The sequence below is a fragment of the Pleurodeles waltl genome, chromosome 6 (genome assembly GCF_031143425.1).
Source record: "Pleurodeles waltl isolate 20211129_DDA chromosome 6, aPleWal1.hap1.20221129, whole genome shotgun sequence".
In the NCBI taxonomy this organism is placed as follows: Eukaryota; Metazoa; Chordata; class Amphibia; order Caudata; family Salamandridae; genus Pleurodeles; species Pleurodeles waltl.
In genome coordinates this window covers 869,140,769-869,161,621 of record NC_090445.1, presented here as the reverse complement: position 1 = coordinate 869,161,621, position 20,853 = coordinate 869,140,769, and the positions used below count along the sequence as shown (strand labels likewise).

The following is a 20,853-nucleotide window of genomic DNA, read 5'->3' as shown; positions in this document are numbered from 1 at the left end:
TGAGTAACCAGTGTTTGTAAACCAAGCCAATGTTTTATGATGAGATGACCTGTGTGTTATGTTTATGTTAATATCTGCATGTTTCAAGGATATATAGTGGTGTGCGTGTGACGGCTCCACTGATCTGGCCACATTTTGCCAAGTATATAACTATTGACACATGTTGTCCACATGATGGCAAGACAGTTTTGTAATAATGTACATGTATATTACTTGGTGAGACTGGAACAACGGCGTACTGCATTATTGCTGAAATGCTTTCCAAATCTGGGTGGATTTTGTGTAAAGTTCATACGTATGTGTTTAAAATAAGAAAGAAATGAAAAAAGTAAGAGACTGAACCAGGTGTGGCTGGGTGTGTATGACTGGATAGGATTTGGGCCCATCCAAGACTACAAAGTAATGTAGTCTATTAGAAAGATAACAAGGCCAAGAGAAGAAGCATGGCCTTATCCCAAGTGTCTCAGAAAACAGCCAGCTGCCTTGCTCTGCTTGTAGGCATTACGGTTAAATACATCAACCAGAAGTGGGAGATGGTAGGACACAGAGCTGGGGCTGATAGGTGCACTACTATTCATTTAGCATAATGGTCAGTCTTCTGAAAGGGCAGTGGTGCCGGAGTTTGAGGAGAAAGGCTCCTCAGGATGCTGAAAGCCTTGACACTCACCACGCCTCAGGTGGCAATGGGTAAACGTAGGGTCTGACCCTAAAGTTACCCAGGTAGCTTTTGTAGTAGAGCCGCTATGTTCTTAGCCTGACTTGGGCCAGGGATCGTGTTGATACATGTGGAGGGATGCATGGCGCAGGCCCCTGGATGTTTGCTGCTGGGATTTTAAGGCCCTGGGAGAATATGGACATATTACTTTACAGTGAGTGCGAGAGTGAGTAAAGGGCAGAGAGCTGCACTGCAGATGAAAATGACCAGCATAGAAGGTATGCGGCTAGGAGGGGGTACGGGAACATTTTAAAGCATGAACAGGTAAAAGGGTGGGTGAACGAGTGAATGGATGGATGTATGAATGAATGAGCATCGTGTATGTGGACAATACAAGAGGCAGAGGAAAAGAAGGCAAGGCAACCAGTTGAAAGGAGCATGATTTAGCAAATCACATTAAAGTTATCACCCCTCCACTGATTCCTGACACAAAAATACAAAGGCAGATGTGCACTCGTGCGACAGGAGTCCTGAAAGATCAGCTCTCTATCAATATATTACACCTGCAAAATCGTTTACCTGACATCCTACATCGCTTCAATGCTAATCGAGCTCCATAAAAAACGCAAATTTTCAAAAACATTCCGGTGCGGACTGTGACAAAATATTAATTGCAATGCGACCTAAGGTTATTGATGTGTACACTTGTTTTACAACCATCATGAACGTGTAACTATTGTAAAACTCATACACTTTTGTAATCTGAAAGCGAAAAGTCAGAAAATGGAGCACGAACTCAAGAAAGAACAGCAATAATAAAACACAGAGAATATAACTTTAATCCTTGGTTATTTATGGCTTGATTAAAACACAAGCAAAATGGAAATCCAATGATTGCCAATGCAGAAAGTGAAGGAAGAAAAAAAACACAGAAAAAAAGTTACCCATGAGAAAAACGTGCATTTCAAACTGGAATGAATGACTGGACAACCTGCCAAAGTAAAAAACATAACTGGGGTCTTGCCAGCCAGCAGCTGATCTTGGAGACCCCACAGGGGTCTTATACCGTTGCAGAAACAAAGCACAGTTGGATTCTGGGGCCTCCATCCAAGATACCAGATGGAAGGAATTCAGGCCCAGTTGAGGGTAGGAAAGTGAATACCAAGTAAAAGAGCCAGGGGTCTAGAGAGCAGCGGTAAGATCTGGAAGAATGAAGAACAGGGGAAGGGTGGAATATTCGTAAATAATTCGAAACAGAAGAACCAAACACATTCACGATTGAGAAAAAAACATGTATCCCAATACATTTATTTGCAACGTGTTAACAGCCCAGTCAGGTTAGGTTATGAAGCTACCTGAAGTACCCTACCCAATTTTAGATGCTCTAGAGCGGTATTTCTTGCTCTGGAAGGGGTACAGCACACAGGCTCAATCATCTGGGATTTTGTTTTCTATGAAGTGTTTTTGTGAAATCTAGCTGTGTACCCGGGATTAAAATAACACATCTGCGGATTTTAGGGATTGTTTATCATTACGAAAAGTGAAAATCACCAGTAAATATGAGTAGAAACACTCATTAACAAAAAAGAAAGAGCGTTGGAGGACTCACAAAAGATGTACACTCTCACAATGGGCATGGTTTAAAATGTGTATTCGCAAACTCCTTTAAGCATTCTTTACGTTTTGAGGATATGGGTTGCTCCTCAGAATGGTCAATTACCGTTAGGATTATACACCGCTGTCTACTTAAATTGTATTCTTTGGGGAACATTTACTCTTTCAGTTATTTTTCAATTAGCATGAGTAGACATTTAAGCACACCTTTTACAGGGATATCGGAGAGTTTACAAACTCAAAGAACAGAAAGCAATTTAATTCACCATTCCTTGGTGTCTTCGACAAGGCAGCATGAATACAAATTGAACCAGAGATGGGAACTTCAAACATTCAAAACCAGGTGTCTTATACATAGAAAAACTACTCTTTTTTTCTCTGGGATAGCTTGTGTAAAAACAGAAAGACTACGTTGCAAAAACCCCACTGAAAAATGTCACATTAGTAATTGGGACTTCCCATTCTTTGGAGTACACAAAGGAGAAATGATGGAAAAAGGTGCTCGATAGGTCAAGAGTGCATACGGTAAAAAAAAAGATGCAATATTGCTTTAATGAGCCACTCTCGAATGCACTGTTCTGGCAGTTTGCCTAACTGCCTACTTTCTTTTTTTTAACAGCTCAAGCTGAGGGAATATATGAACACATCAGGGTTTTTCAAGTTCGTGTTTTTTTAATTACAAACTTTACTGTTTTTTTTACATTTGTCAGTTACACAGAGATGCGCTGCTTATAAATGAATACAAGTGGTAATAGCGTTGTGTAACTCGTCATGACAAATAGTAACATAATAAAAAATTGTTCAGGTATATATAAGGTGTATATTTAGGCAAAGAATACAAATGCAAACACATCATTAAACCCACCCTCCCTCCCAACAACTGCCTGACATACATGTGGATAGTTTGTAGTGACATAGGGGATTCTATCCCAAAAGGGGGGACCTGGACAGGTACTATAATTGATCTATTTATTTATATAGTATTCAAAGACTACTAAACAGTCGAAAAATGCTAGCTGGAGCCTTGGTATAAGTAAAGGCATGTTATCCATGAGGTATAATATTTTAGGTTGTGTGGTGGGAAGGTGGTATAGGTCTGATGTTAGTGGATAATCCTTGTGATGCTCTAGTGAGTTCTGTCCTCCTCTCTGTCCTGTACGTTTCGTTTTTCACCTTATTTTTAAAGAAAATTCCTCAGGATTCTTTTGTTGTCTGACATTATTATTGTCCGGAAAGCATTTTCCTTTTCCTTCAAATTTTTTTTAGGGGATTTTTCCATTGATGTGAACGCCTTCTTAGTCCACATTGAGACACACTCCAGGGACCCGGGAATTCTACCATGCGAAAGTCATATTTTAAAAGGAAGGTATTCATACCCTTAAAACACTTAATTTCAATATTATTCATACCAAATATTTTCACTATTGAACTGTTAATGTACTGACATTTAACAGTGAACTTTACTAATAGAACACAGTGCTTTTACCAAGACAAAAATGTAAATAATGCTTGCCCTGCTGCATCGTTTATGCACCGTAATTAGAAATTCATTGAATCAAATAATTTCAAATGTCTTAATGCATAATATTTAACATCCCATCTTGCACAGAAGCAGCTACTTTTAATGTTTTCTTTTTAAGTTTATTCTGGTTATAAGGCATGGTGAGCCGAGAGGCAAATACTGTGTATCTGTTAGGCCTGGCATCCTTGGCGTGGTTTCCCCAAACTTTTTTGCCTTCCTACCTCCTGTTTTGCTGACTTCATTTTTGCTGGATTTAGGATACTATGCACTTTACCAGTGCTAAAATGGAAAAGTGTAGGTGCTCAGTACTCTTATATGGTGATATTGGCTTATCCGCAATTGGTGTATTTAATTTACTTGTAAGTCCCTAGTAAAGTGCACTATACATGTGCCCAGGGACTGAAAATTAAATGGTACTAGTGGGCCTGCAGCACTGATTGTGCCACCCAATACTGTGCAGCCCCTTAAACAGGTCTCAGGTCTGTCACTGCACAGTATGTATGTGCAGTTTTAAACTGCCATTTTGACCAGGCAAGTGCACCCTCTTGCCATGCCCAAACCTTCCTTTTTATTACATGCAAGTAACCCCTACAATAGGCCCTAGGTAGCCCCAAGGGTAGGGTGCAGTGTATTTAAAAAGTTAGACATGTACTTTTAAGTTTATCATATCCTGGTAGTGAAAAACTACTAAATTCGTTTTTCACTACTGTAAGGCCTAGCTCTCCAATAGGTTAACATTTGGGTTACCCTGAAGCAGCCTTTTAGTGTAACTTCCAATTGGGAAAAGATAGAAAGTTGGAGACTGGTGTATCTGGACTCATAATTGATCTCACAACTTATGATGAAGTCGGATTTTAAATTCTGAGTCTGAAAAGGCCACTTTTAAAAGGTTGCTATGTTCTTGCTTGTACCATTCTCTCCCTCTGCCTGTCTCTGAATTCACGTCTGGAGTGGGTGACAGCTGGGCTTTGTACATTCCCTCAAGACAGTCACAAACAAAGGGAGTTGGGGTGTGACATCTACAACCTGATGTCCCATCATATGGGTGATTGGCCTTCTTGGGCCAGACGGGAGGGAGGATTTGACACTTAAACCTGAATAGGGTTGTGTCTATCCCCACACAAACAGCGGCATAACCCCCTGTGTCTGGAGCCAGAGAAGGAAGGGTAGGGACCTTGTGCACTTTAAAAGCCTCTCTTTGAAGACTTCCCCACTTCAAAGGCTCAACTGGGTATAATTACTGTGCCCCAAACCCCACCAAAGTTATAGACTTCTGGATCTGGGGACATTCTGCCAAGAAGGAGGACTGCTGTGCTGCCACGAGGGACTGCTACTCTGGTGAACTGCTTTGCTGTGTTGGCCTGCTGCCTCTTGTCTGGGGGAGAGAAGGACTGAACTCAACTCTACATCCTCACAAGAACCAAGTGACTCCAAGGGCTTGATGGCTCGTCCCCTGTTCTGGAGTCTCAGGGCCTTTCTAAGACTTCCCCCAACTCTGCTGTAGCTGCTGGACTCTGCCAACTGTGAGTCCTGTCCTGTGCCAAGAGGTGACAATTCAGTCCTGTGCCTTGGAAGGGGACTCAGCTGCTGCTTTTCTGCAAAAAACGACGCATCAACACCGTTGCCCCAATAGGAGCCGCTGCATCCTCTCTTAATGAGGATGCATCGCTATTGCCACTGAGGCCGCATCACCTTTGCTGCATGGTTCGATGACGACACATCAACTTCATCAAAGCCCGATGCCGCACTTCGAGGACACCGCTTTGACTGCGTGGCTTTACGACGATGCATTCCCCCAGACTGCATGGATCAGAACGGACGCATCGCCTCCGCATCACCTCCTCAACATCAATGCAGCCCTCCATCCAAGGTACTTTTCAGCAGGCCATGCATGGGTCTTCTAGCCAGCCTGCCCTCTATCAAGGTCGACCTGAACTTTGGCTTTATCCCGGTCAAATGCGACGTCAAGCAACCTTTTAGCACTACTGACTTAAGCACTATATTGCAGTTTATTCTTTAAAAATTCATATCTCAAGCTCTACTTATTGGATTTGTGTTGCTTTGATCTTGCTTTTGTTGAGGATAATATGCTAATATTTAAAATGCTTTAAGGCTACATTATGTATTATTATAAACAATTTGTAAGCTATGCCATTAGTACAGAAATTAAAATCACATACAACGCACTTTTCTTTTATAGTAAAAGGACACAAGTAGGTTTAACAAGACAAAGGATGAAAAATAAAGTTCAATGTAACATTTTGCTGACAAAGTTCTGCGTTTATCAAGTTTATTTTCACGCACTGGGAAGAATTCATTGGTAGTTCCTTGGCAGGATCTGGAATATCCCTGTATTCTCCAGGACTGCCCCCATGATGCTCCAATTGAAAAAGAGTTTAAGATTTACTTCTTCAAAGAATACAGTGCATTTACTGTCCACAGCTCTGCTTCTTCTCTTACTAATCACCAAATTTAAGTTTGCCTTCAAACAAGTTAAAGGTTTGCGCTATAGAAATGGTGAGCATGTCAGCTGTGTTGCTTCATGTGAGCAGCATTGTTATTGGTAAAGCATTTTGCCAGCACAAAAAGAAAGAGGAATTGTGTGTTTTGACTCTATATTTAGGCAAGCTAAACGTTCAGCAAATGATTCAGCATTGTGAATTATGGGAAATAAGTCAAGGTTACACCTCTTTTCTGTAAAAATGAGCTTTGAAACCATTATATTGTTCCGGGATACCCCATATTGGTGGGACAACTCATAATTCACGACTTTAGAGAGGATTCTCCTAGGAAAACAGATAACATTTCCATCGTAAATAACCTCATCCATTGGCACACCACACTACTAAGATTACTAAAGGGAAAATTGCACATGAAAAAAATCTCTAACGAAACAGGTTTTCATTATGTTGTCTGGAGTGGTGGGCAGGTGAATTATCTGACAAGTAATGCACCTCCACCCATCAAATGGAATAGACTGTCTCTTGCTAACCTCTGTACTAGTTGGGGTAGGTGTTGGAGTGCGATCCGATATGGCTCCTCCATCTGAATCTGTTGCTTCTGGTGTCACCTCCAGAGGACTGGTGTTGCTCTGCTGTTGATGGGCCGCTTTGTATTCTGACAAAACTAGCAAACAAAAAAATAAATTCTTGTGTGGTCTAGGCGATGTAAACAAATACAGTATAGAAAATGATGTTTCAAGGTAATTATTACTCTGACCTAAGAATTGACCCCGCACAGCAAAACCATAGTACATAAATATCCCAGGACATTTGGGAGTCAGAATATACCTAAACGGAAGGTTGTCAATGAGGGAGAGAAAAAAACCAAAAGGCAGGTAAGAAAAAACATAACTTAACTTGTTATTAACAACTTCAAAGTCCGCTTCAAGTTTCTTGCTGTTCAGAATCTGTAAATCTAGGCACAGGTTGGAGCTTTCGGTAACCACACCAACCTATTTATATCTAACTGCAATAATACAGAGTAATTTGGAAACAACATTTCCAGTTTCTGAACATTAATTTGAAAGAAAGAAGAAAAGCAACAACTTATATTGCAGAAATGTAAATTAGTTAAAAAAATGTATAACTGCTTTTGTTTTCAATTAGTAACACTTTAATGTTAGAGGACTATTTAATTTAAAAATTGGTCAAGTACAAAAAGACAATCACATTAGCTAGGGAAAAAAAACCCTGCACTACTTGACTCATAATTGACTCATAATTGACTGCGCACACAAAAATATTTGAGCCATAAATCTGTAATGTTGAGCCAACTGTAAGTCATTCATTGATTTATGCATTAAAATACTTTCCAAATATATTGTGTGTGCACAAATTTGCATTTGTGGAAGTGACAAATGTGCAAAATTTATCATTGCGGTTTAAAATCGATGAGTGGAAATCAGCACTTGTGTGTGAATTTCCCTACTGTGCAATTGTGAATGGATTTTTAATGCAAGTAGATAAGATGCACCTCTGACTCCCCAAAAGGCTGATTTTAACTGTACCAAGAAGAACTCAGTAGTGATAAAAGATCAAAATGCACAAGACTCATTATGAGCCAACCCTTGATATCCACATCCAAATAAAACGTGCGCGCACGCTAGGTACGAGGATAAATCTACTATACTGTCTTTCAATCCTTTGATAAGAGCATGTCATCAGGAGCCGCATATAGCCCCAGTGGATCCCAAGATGGTCGACACTGAACAATATCAACTGGGAGAAGTTGGCGCATTAAGAGTCCGCACAGGAGAGGAAACTACGAAGCAGTGGCATTTAAAAGAATATGAAAAGCAGCAACTTGTGAGCAACTTGGAATCAAGGAGGACGCTGGAATCGTGGAGAAGCTGACCAAGAGGTGACCAAATTCCCATTAGGAATGGAGGTACGTGATGTGGAGGAAAAGGCAAAAGGCAAGCCGGGAGCTAGTGAGGACAGAGGAGAAGGATCGTGTTGCAAGGGTGACCTGAGGAAGGAAGGCACTAAGAAGCCAAATGCTGCAGCCCTTTCCTGGGGTAGTGGCTTCAGGCAAGCGATTGCGATAATAAGTTCAAACTGGTTAGTGGAATCAAAAAACACAAGTACATGTTTTGGGCACACCGCTAATGGAAAAGAGATACGTAAATAATAGTGGCAACACAAATTGTGAGATCTACAACATAATGCTGGGTCGAAAGGGGTAAAATCACTTTCTCACAAGGTGAAGGATTGCAATCTTTCTTTTAAGTAACTTACACAGTCAGGGTATTTTGTATTCTCCCAAGTGACGTCCTGTATCACGCCCGCACCATCTATATTATTTTCTCATTAAGGCAACTCTTCTACACCATCAAATCTATGGATGATCTGTTCCCCTTACCATCCTAACTGTGTGGCCGTTTCCATATTGGGAAAAGGTAAGTTTTCAATTTGTGAATGCTCACAAAAGTACATGTTTGTGGACATTAAAAGTCTAGCAAGGCTAACCATACCTTGTAGTGCACATCTTCACCCCGTGTGTGGGATTACTACTGCAGAAATGTCCACACTGAAAATATGTTTGTGAATCTGGTCCTATGTGTTTGGTTGAGCACTGTTCAGGACCTGCACAAAACATGCACTGGGGAAAATATGTGCAGGACGTTTTGCATAATCCATATAGGAATATACTGCTCACATATGTACCTAATAACTTTTTTGCTATTCAAAAAACTAAATCTGCAAACTTTTGGCCTCATTACGACCCTGGGCGTCACGAGACTGCCAGGGCAGAGGTGGAGGTCTGACCACTACCAAAGCAGAGGTCCGGCCTCCACATTACGACCATGGCAGAGCAGCCACAGTTGGACCATCAACCCCGCCAAGTTGCTGCCAGCCAACAGTCTGGTGGTCTCAGCGGTCTCAATCTGCCAGGGCAGCTCTGCTTGCAGCGGTGTCCTGGGGATTAGGAGTCCCCTTTCCACCAGCCTTAGCATGGTGGTAGCCCGCCATGCAAAGGCTTGCAGAAAGGGGGTGCCTGGCATCCCATGGGGACCCCTGCACTGCCCATGCTATTGGCATGGGCAGTGTAGGTGACCCAATGGACAGTCATGTTGCGCTTTCCACTGCACGAATTATAGGCAGTGGAAAGTGCGATGGGTGCTGCTGCACCCACTGCACTGCCACATTGCCACCTGCTCGATAACGAGCCGGCGTCAATGTTAAGGGCATGCAGTGAACTCGTAATAGGGCCAGCGGTGTTCTGGTCGCACTGGCAGTCAGGTGGTGGTACGAGTTTGGCGGGCGGACTCTGCCGCCCACCAAACACGTAATGAAGGCCATAGTTTTGCTGAATTATTGTGTATTTTCTAAAACAAACTAGGACCCTGCTCAATAAGGTACTTTTTTATGGGGAGGCGGGGGAGATCATTAAATTATTTGTACCAAGACACACTCTTCTAGTTGGATCTGCATTCAAAAAGTATAAAGCTCCTTTTACTTGGAGTTCCGAAACCATAATTGAGTGGTGCAGAGAGTTGTAACCTCGCCTAGTTGTACTGTCTTTGCCCTTTCAGTAAATTTGTGTGGTTGATGTACTGTGATTAAAATAAGTAAATGTAATAAGGCATCAGATTGGTGAGCTCTGGCTTCTTTCACTGATCTTTGGCCACTATAGCATTACCAAATACACAGACACTGAATACCCATTGCGTAGTACTAACCAGAAAGATACAAAAAAATAGCTGTGATGGAAGCAGGCTTGTTGGTTATCGTCCTTTGTTTCACCTTTCTAAGACAGCTTTCAATGTGTACCAGACCTTTTGCTCCAGGAGAATATTAGTCCCTCACCCCATGCCATAACTGTTTGGTGCATCATTCTGCCTCCAATTAAGCAATGGTATAGTAATGCGTGAGGGAACATTTTACATCCAAATACACTGAATCGTCACAAAAGATATTTATGTCCAGTATGCATGCTATGCTATGCTATATTTCTTCGGCATGCTTCGGAAAAGCTCAGGCACTGCTCATGTCTTAATGCCATCCCTGAGTATGCACCTGTGATTAGTGTTTCTCCTTCAAGCAAGTGTTTATTTTTTCACTATCTTCCAGGCATTTTATTTATGCATAGGGTGCCTAGGGAATGCTAACACTGCCTGATTCAAGTCAGAAGTAAAAAAGAATGAGCAGAAGACAGGCACTGATCACATGCCTCAAAATGCACTGATCTCCCTGTGGAGTGATTTCACTGCTGCAAACTCGAAGTAGTAAATGAGCATAAATAGGAGACAGAGGCTGATAAAAGAGGATAAGTCACAAAAGAGCAAGCCCACAAGAAATTATCTGAAAATGCACAGAACTGATCATGCTGAAAAGGCCTTCCATGGAAATGCAGTGGTGATTCTTGTTTCTCCTCACATGTATTATTTCTTCTACACATGTATTTTTTCTTCACTAACCTCCGGGCATTTCACTCATGGGTAAATCAGAGAAGACCACATATAGATAGGGTTCACTGCTACCGATTCATGAAAGGACTGAATTAACAGGCAGGCACTAATCATGGTGAATGTGTGGAGATTTGTGTCACAGGTCGTAAGAGAACATGCATGTTCAGGAGCTCAAGGCCTTCTTTGTGAATACAATGATGATTAGTATTTTTCTTCTCAGCATGCAGCAATGGGTTCTTTGTTATGAAATCTCTGAACGTTAGGTCTGTTGCAATTTGGGCCTGCTCAGGCTTGCCTTGGTGCCATAATTTGAGCATAGGCTGTTTAGGAACTATCCACAAAGTAACTAGCAAGAAACTATGTGCATTCTAATGCACATACGCTCTTGGCGCATTTACTGGTCTGATGCACGAACATCTGTTTTCAGCACATCAGAATAAATAGAAATAGAAAAAGAAAGGTCAGACTCATTAACATGATCGTTAGAGTCTTAAGCTGGATATGTCAGCCGATGGAGAACTTCTATCATTGATTCATACCAGGAGTGAAATACTATGAAGTGGACACATACACAGATCTGCCTCATGAAAGAGAATGGTCACAGATTCAATTCATCAGCATATGTTCATGGGCTTAGTATGTCCAATGCTTAACATCTTCTATGAGCATCTAATGGTTTCACCTCTGGCCAGGCAGTGGCAATGTTCTTCTGTAATGTGTGTTCTACCATGTATACTGTTGCTAATCTGATCTGATAGGCTACTAACATTACATATTTTGAGCATGGGCAGATGATTAGTATACCTACCTTAAACATGTGATAATATGGTTTTACTATAGCATATTTTTATCAGTGTATTTACTTAGCGCAATAACATAGTAAAGTACAACATCAACAAACCCCAAGAGCTCTAAACTGTCTCTGGTCATCTTCACCCTATACATGGAGCCGTTTGGTGCTCTACATACAGACAATAGCATCAAGATTCATCAATATGCAGATGATACACAACTCTACTTGAAAGTGTTCTCTGCTTCAGACACCTAGGCCCTGATTACGAGTCTGGTGGTCCTTTGACAGGCAGGCTCGAGGTGGCGGTCGGACCGCTGCCAATGCGGTGGTCCGACAGCCACATTATGACCGCGGCGAAAGCACAACGGTCCAACGCCAGCACCCTCACTTTTTCGGGGGCCAATGGGTTGGCGATGCCAGCGGTCTTAATCCGCCAAGACAGCGCTGCAAGCAGCACTGCCCAGGGGATTACGACTTCGGTGTCTGTGGAGGAACTGCCATGCAAAGAGACGGCGAAGACTGGGTGCCGGGGGCCCCATGGGGGCCCTTGCACTGCCTAAGCACTTGGCATGGGCAGTGCAAGGACCCCCATGGATAGCCCCGTAGCACTTTTGACTGCCTGAATTACAAGCAGTGAAAATTGCGACAGGTGCTGTTACACCCGACGCACCGCAACATTGCCACCGGCTGGATTTTGAGCCGGCGTCAATGTTGTGGGTAGTTTCCCGCTGGGCCAGAGAGGGGGCAGGGGGGACTCATGATAGGGCCAGCAGGCAGAAGACTAGAGTGGCGGTCTTCCAACCTAAGAAGTAAGGCGTGCGGCCTTCGCTGCCCGCCAAACTCAGAATGAACCCCCTAGTGCCTCAAACACAGCACCTACCTGAAGCTCAACCAAGACACAATTCCTGTAACTTGCAAAGATACAGTACAGAGCAGCTCAATGACACACCTTCACATCATCTAACACCAACTTTCACCAAATACCAAGCCCATGCATTAACCCTGGACACAAACCTCACCCCCAAGGAACAAACTGCCAAGTAACAAAGACTGCTTCTAATGGCTCTCTTTGATGGCCCACGCCATCTTCAAAATGAACTCTATAAATTTACAAAGTGATCGTCACCCACTTATCCTGCATACAAGCTCGTTATCTTTGGTGGGTCTTGACACACCTGCAACCAGGACACTAGAAGATTACAAAAAAACAAAAAAATAAAAAAAAGATGGCAGCTTTTTCCATTTAAGCTATCAGTTCTGGAACAACACCCCTGTATCCATTACAACCGCCCAACACTGCTCCAATTTAGAAAAGGATTTAAGACTCCCCACTTCAAAGAACACCACTTCACAATGCACTAACCACTCAAAGTCCACCTTCCTCTCCTCTTATATGTTGACTATATGCTTGTCTTTGAGCACGTACAGGGCTCCGCTGCCTTTTGGTTAGGTCTGCGATACAGAAATACCATATACGTACATTATGATATTTTGTGTCAATTAACTTACAGTGATTTATGGTGCACATTATATTAGTCTGCCGTTCAAGTAGTTTTATTGCCCTTGATTAATGTCATGAGTGAAAGTGCACGAACTGGACATGGACACAGATCAAAAAGGATTCCTCATGCCACATGACTACAAAAGAGACTGAAATTATCTGCATAAGTTTGAGGTTTGCACATGTAAGATGCTTACGGTCTTCTTTTAGCTTGCATTTTTGAGTAGTGTTTCTACCCAGAGCATGCAGTAATAAGAATCTTTTCCTATGCCTGCTCTAACCGGGTGATCATGTTTCTGTGACCTGGGAAGAGCTGCTTGGCCTACACATTTTTAGCACAGGCTGAGGTTTAGTACCACTCCATTAAACATGTGATAATAAGCAATTTCTACTGTATATTGTTCTATTTAAATTGGTATTTATCAGGGCGAAATAAAGAAAACTAGTGCTAGAAATGTGGTGTCAAGGAACACAAAGTGATTCATGTCTCAAGTTGTCAAAGTCCAATTACTGAATGTGTACACTTGTCTCCTGTTCTTTCTTCTGAATAAAAGCTGTGCATATTAGCTTGCCAACATTTGTTATCATTTGCCTGCTAGAAGTCATTTGTATTGTGCTTCAGACCCCTGAGTCGTCAAAGTCCTTTCCTAGATGAGAAGGAAGGGCCAGATATATGTCCATTTCATTTTGCGAGTCTCTAATTACGACTTTTTGTGAGTCACAATTAGAGACTCGCAAAATGAAAAGTACAAATGATTCTCAGACACATTTAGCAATTCCCAATGGGATCGCAAAGACCTACCTCATCAATAATTCATGAGGTAGGTAGCAATTTGCGTGCCCGTTGGGAATGGCTGCACTCACAGGGATTGTGGCCTAATAGGGACAGCAGACCATCATGTCTGGGACTGCTTTTAAATAAAGCAGTTTTTTTTTAGTTTTTTTTAAAAAAATGTACTCCATTTTCCTTAAAGGAAAACTGGATGCATTTCAAACAAAAAAAAATAGAAAGTTTTCTTTTCATTTTTTCCAGGCAGGCAGTGGTCTGTGGGACTACTACCTGCTCTGAAAAAATATTTACGCTTCCATTCACAAAGGGGAAGGGGTCCCTGCAAGTTGGTGGTAACTGCAGACGTTTTGTGACCGCATTCATGGACGCAAAACATTCCAACATATGCCAGCGTGATTCGGTATTAGGAAGGGACAGCCTAAACACGCCCCTTCCTAATACCGAATTGCAAAAGCAAAATGTGATTCTGTAAATAAGTTACCGAGTGTCATTTTACTTTGGTACATAGAAAAAAGCATTTTTCCGGTCGCAAATGGCCTGATGGGCCGTTTGCGACCGGAAAAATGCCTCGTACAACTGGCCCCAAGCTCCTTGGATGGGAGTGTGGTTGGAGGAACGTTGCCTTTCTGATGGCCTATGTGGGAAGCATTTGTGTGTTGTCCGAATGAAGAGAAGTGCTCTAATCTTGGGATGCAGTTCTTAACGGTATGATGGATGATCAGTATAAGAGAGACACACAAGTTACACCTGTGTCAGCTGATGGCATCAATTGGCTCTGAAGATTGTAAGTGAGTTTCAATCCTTTCTATATTGTTGCAGTAGTCGGATGACCTTTTGAGGATGGATGACTCAAATTACTGTCATCTTATATGAGCCGAGTAAGGGAGACAAGGAGATTCAGAATGGGTCTATATCTGCAGGAACTGGCTAATATCACAGCCCCCCATTTAGCATGAGAGGAGGAATATTTCAAGTACTATTGACAGCCGCCCACCTAGTTCTTGAGTGTTTCCAGAATGTGGACTCTTGGCAGAAGGGAGTGAGGAAGCACAACTAATAGTTAAGAGATGGCTTGTTTGGGTCAGTATCCTTCTTTCCTGCTAACGGATAGCTCTAGCTGAAAATCCTGCCTCCAAAATGGACACTAGTTTGGAACCAGTGGCATGCTCTAATTCTCTATGAAACCAAAGCCATTCCAGAATCCACTCAAGGGACAGCTTTGTAAATATAGTTGCATTGAGATACTTGTATGCCTTTCTCAAGTCTAAGACCTGGGGAGCAGATCTTAAGTGAATTTAAGTATACTTTGAATCATGTGTTATCACCTCAAGCAAGCCCCCGTTTTCCTTTGAGCCCTTCCGTACCAAGTTCCGACATGGAACCCATTCCATGTCCCAGTAAGGGGTTTACTTCTGCATACTTGTTGCTTCCTGGAATGTCCCTGCACTTCAGAGGTGGAGAAGTGATTAACTGCTCACATTTGTACTGTGCTGCAGCTAACTTGCATTTGTCCTTCCAATCGGCCTCACCAGCGAGTAGGAGTTTAAAGGAGGGTTTTAAGACTGGTTTCTTCCTTAAGAATTTGGTAACAACAGCTGTTGTGGGAGCTCCTGCTTTCTATTTTAGTTGTCTACAATACTGAATCTTTGAGAACCTGAGAAGACTTGATCCTGCCAGGGCTTTCGAAGTTCCCGTCTTCTTCCCTTTGGCAGCCATGTGCATCATTGTGTTTAATCTGTTTCTTGTTAGCCTCACAGACCTACCTGATTTTAGCCTTTCCTTTCCTGCTTGATATCCTGAATTTCTGTTTTTCCCCCGTTGGACTTCTGGCTATGTATTCACTGACTGACAGTCGCTGTTTTCTTTCTGATGCTACTTTATCAGTAAAGTGGTTGAGTTCCTGGTATGTCCAACACCTGCAGGGCATATGGAACTAATTGTGTTCCTAGTTCTAATTCTTTGCTCCAGCTCAAAATGGCAGCACAGCTCTAGATTTCCCCACTCCTCAAGTACACCCTTGAGTTCCTTGTTTTGTATCAATCTTCATGTTTCCCTGTACCAACAGATCCTTATTGTCAGAGTGTCTGTTAGCTATAGCCTGATGTTGATCTATGAATATGAGCTACTAATCATGATTTCTGCAGCCCATTTTCAAATTCCAGGTCACGCCATCTCTATCATTTTCTGGAGATATTCAGGCATAGAACCAGCCCTCACTCTTGGTCACTTATTCTTTACTGTTGTCTGAATTCTACTCTTAAGCTTTGTCTTCCCTGCACTCTTGGTTTTGTTCCATTCTGAAATCAGTCCGCTGTCTGTTGCAGTTACATATCCATTTAGTGGATGATCTTTCGCTTGCTCTCCATTCTGTCTGGGTAAGAGGATGGCTTCAGTTGTAGTACATAGGTCCTTTGGAGACTCACTGTCTCAGTGTTGATATGAGTCTTGATGCACATATACACTGAGTATGAGAGTCTCAATAGCAGTAGGATTAAACTATGGCTATGCTGTATGAATGCTGTTGAGAGCAGTCTGCTGCTATCATACAAAGGGCTTTCTCTAACCAACCAGGAGACTTTGTCAAAACCCAGCACAAATCTTATTTTAATTAAACTTTGTTACTCTCTACTCTCACAGTGTCTAGTGTTAGTCTTTCCTTATCTCTGCTTACAACCATCTCCAATCCTCTACCGTCCTGTGGTCACAGTTTCTTCTTTTGAGCAGCAGATTATTTTCCTTGTTCATTTACCTTGCTAAGTATTGCCTCCTAAATCACCTATCCCTTCCTTGGTTCCCTGGCAGTTTGTAGGGACCCAAGTCTTGCAAGCAAAGGTCATTATGAAGCCACGGTGGTCTGTCAGTGGTTGGTTAACTACAGTGGGCTGACATTGTCCTGGCACAGATGCAGTGCCAGACGCTCTCCTGTCAACATGAGTTTTGATTTTGCATGGGGGTTGTTGTTAGAGGTTTCCTAGGGCTGGTCGCCTAAATGTTCATTTAGGAAACGGCCAGGTTTTCATTTCTCTTCTGAATTTCATATGTTCCAGAATGCTTTGTATTTTCACCAGCAGGGAGTTCCAGACCTTTGCAGCTTGGGTAGAAAAGACTATTCTTCCAATTGATTCGTTTTCTAAGGGGTAAAAGGGTTTGTGGTGCAAATCAGGAAAGTAGTGCCCTGTTTCTGGGGTATTATTTAAACTTTATTTATAAATGTAGTGGTCCTTTTCCTTGGATGGCTTCGTGAGCATTTCAAAGAGCACTAAACAGTGATTGTTTGGCTATGGGTATAACAACTTCCCTTTCTTCAATAAATAATGAATTCTTGTCCAACCGTTGCTCTTTTATTTGGTGTGATGTACATACAGCCGGCTCAGAGATCAGTCCACAGCAACTGTTCCTTCGCTCCTCTACATTCCATTCTTCTCATTCTAATTGCCATGGTAACTTTCATATAACAACATACCTTGACAATATGAAATATACAACATATATCCCTTATCAACAAAATAAAACATAACAATATTGAAAGTAGTACATAAACCATTTACATAACATATTATCTCAATATTCAAATTCATTCTCTAAATCTCACTGGAATTCTTCTTTGACGATTGCTCCTCCATAAATTTACACCTTCTTGACCTTTTTTTTTTTCATACTTCTTAACATTTTTGTTTACATTTGTTTTTTATTAATTCATGATTGTCCTTTTCAAATTTATTTGTTTCAATATCGCTACACTTCACAATGTTCCTTAAATTCCATCTCTTCCCAAAATTACTGAATATTTCCTTACTTTCCGAACATTCTTAGGATCAGACCATTTTGATTCACCTTTCTTATATTCCTGGAATCTTCTTAATTTTACTACATCACCTATACTCAAATGTAAATCCTTATTTTTTGCATGAACTTCTTCCTTTGAACAATACTTTTGTTGTTTTTTTTCAACAGACTTCCTCATGTTTTCTTCATCCACTCTTACTACTTTATCTTTATTCATCCAAGCTGGAACAGCTATAGTACAAGCCTTCCTACCTCTCAACCAAACAAACGGAGTTTCACCGGTTAAGGAATGTGGATTAGTACGATAATTCCACACCATTTTCTTAACTTCCTCCTTCCAATCCAATTTCATTTTCACAGCTAATTGTATGTTTTCCCCCAAACCTCTATTAAACCTCTCAACAAGACCATTCTCACATGGATGATCTACAGCAGTCTTCCTATGTGTAATTCCACTCTGTTTTAAGAATTCCTCAAATTCTTTTGTTACAAATTGCGGACCATTATCTGAAACTAGAATTTCTGGATATCCTTCTCTCCTGAATTCTTCTTTACAGAACCCTATAATTACTTTACTTTTTACCTCTCTAACAAAAGTAACTTGTGGCCATTTAGAATAATAATCCATCAGCACCACAGCATACCTTTTCTCAATTCCTAATATATCAAAAGGTCCTCATACATCTATTCCTAATCTCTGTCAAGCACATTCAGGATAATTTATAGCTGTTACTGGCGCACTAACTGGAATGTGAGACTTGTCACTACACGCACATGCAATACAAACTCTTACAAATCTTTCCACATCGAGATCTAAACCTGGCCACCAAAAATCCAATCGAACTGTGCGTTTCATAGCAGACATCCCACCATGTCCCTCATGAAGTGCAGTTAAAACCTTACATCGTAAAGCTTTTGGCACTAATAATCGATCACCACATCTCAAAATTCCATTAATGCATGATAGTTCTGCCCATACATATTTATAATTGGAAATTACATCCAATGTGTCCCATTCCCATTTCAAACGCTTTGGCAACATATTTATTATCTTCTGACAAACTTCATCTTTCTCTATTGCAAGTCTCCATTCTTGTTCAGAAAGTGCTTTGAAGCTTGCATTTTCTATATCTGCCACTAAAATGTCCTCCTCCTCCCCATGACATACTTTTTCTAATGGACACCGCAATAAAAAGTCTGCATTTACATTTTTTATTCCAGGAATATATTTCATTGTGAATGTATATTCCTGTAATCTAAATAGCCATTTTGCAATGCGTGTAGGAGCCTTTCCTGCACCTTTCATTGTAAATACATCAATTAATGGCTTATGGTCAGTCCAAAGTTCAAAATCGACACCCCATACAAAATTTCTAAAGTGTTGAATACCCCACCAACACGCCAAAGTTTCCTTCTCGATAGTAGAATAATTGAATTCTGCACCTCTTAACGTCCTTGACGCAAACGCAATTATCCTTTCATGTCCATGTCTATTCCTCTGTATAAGAACAGCACCTAACCCATACATAATTGCATCAGTTGCAATAATTGATTTATCACCTGGTTTATATGGTGCTAAGGCTATTGCATTTATAATACAATCCTTTATATCATTAAAAGCTTTTTCACATTCTGTTGACCATGCAAACTTACAACCTTTTTTCATTAATTCTCTCAAAGGTCTGACTTTATCTGCAAAATGATCCACAAACTTCAAATAAAATTCAGCCAGACCTAAAAATGATCGTAGCTGATCCTTATCCAATGGATTTGGAGCCATTTCAATAGCTTCCATTAATTTATGATAGGGTTTTATACGTTGTTCTGAAAATGTATGACTGAAATATTCCACTTCTAGAACAGCAAATTTGCATTTATTCAATGCAACAGTCACACCAGCTTCATCCAATATGCACAACACTTCATATAAAATTCTGTCATGGACTTGTTTGCCAACACCCCAAATTAATACATCATCCTGAAAAAATCTTGTTTGACACTTCCCAACAACTTTTGCATCATTTGCACGAAAACAGCTGAGGCAGATGCCAAACCAAACAGCATTCTTTTAAAACAGAATGCTCCTTCCGGTGTAACAAATGATGTCAAATGACGAGAATCTTCATGTAACATAATTTGATGGGAAGCATTTCATAGATCAATTGTTGAAAAATATCTTCCTTCAGACACACCTGACAACAATTCGGCCATATTAGGTAAAGGATGGCGATCAATCCATATACACTTGTTTAAGTCCCTCAAGTCCACACACATTCTTATTTTTCCATTCGGTTTCCTCACTAAAACAATTGGACTTAACCAATCCGACGCCTCAATTGGTTCAATTATATTAGGTTTACACAATCTTTCTAATTCCTCCTTCAAGGGACCCCTCAATACCAAAGGTACACATCTTACTTTGTGAACTACTGGAGTAGTATTTTCTTTCAATATAATTTTATGAACAAATTTCTTTAAACAACCTAAATTTGTACTAAACAATGTAGGAAATTTCTGTACCCACATAGTTATATCATCAGAAGCTGTCACCAATACTTGATCTTCCCTATTTGGATCTAATGTAATACCTAAAGCACGTTGATCTCTCCATCCCAACAATAACTTCCCTTTATCTACGACACAAATCGTAAATCTAGCACTTCTGTCCTTAAACGACATTTTGGTTTCAAAACACCCAATAATAGGTATTTTACCTCCACTTCAGGTTGAATCTGTGTCTCTTGTAGTTTCATGCCCCCCAACTCATACCATACATCCTTACTGACTAGTGTATAAGGAGAACAAGAATCCACCCACATACATATTTATTTTCCACATATATTTACAAAACATTTTGAATGGCAATATTCTGTATCATATGATTCAAATTTTAGTACATTTTCCACGTCCTGTACCATCAACACTTCTACTTCATCTTCCGAGTTTGACTTTCCTTCCACACAAATTTTATTGATATTTCCCGGGTCAGTTACACAATCCACTTTGGTAATACTCCCTTCACTCCTACAAACTCTAGCAAACTGACCTATTCTTTTACACTTGTAACACTTAACCTTCATTGCAGGACAATTACTAGCTGATGCTAAATGTTTTACGCTCCCACAACGATAACACACTTTCTTATAATTCTCATTCATTGTCAAGTTTCTTTTTTCTTCTTCCTTAAATTTATTTTTAGAACCCATCTCTTATTTTGCAAACAATGTCACGATTTTTTAATTCATTTACATACTTAAATGTATTTTCCACTCTTTCAGC

General features: G+C 40.8%; 1 protein-coding gene across 2 annotated transcripts in view; it reads right to left on the bottom strand.

The window, feature by feature from the left end:
* Positions 1-20,853, bottom strand: part of ZFYVE27 (zinc finger FYVE-type containing 27) — a 314,413-nt gene that overhangs the window by 145,201 nt on the left and 148,359 nt on the right. For both annotated transcript variants that reach the window (XM_069239634.1, XM_069239635.1), the window contains exon 7: positions 6,784-6,917. In XM_069239634.1, the coding sequence (XP_069095735.1) occupies positions 6,784-6,917 (134 nt within the window). The remainder of the gene's footprint in view (positions 1-6,783; positions 6,918-20,853) is intronic.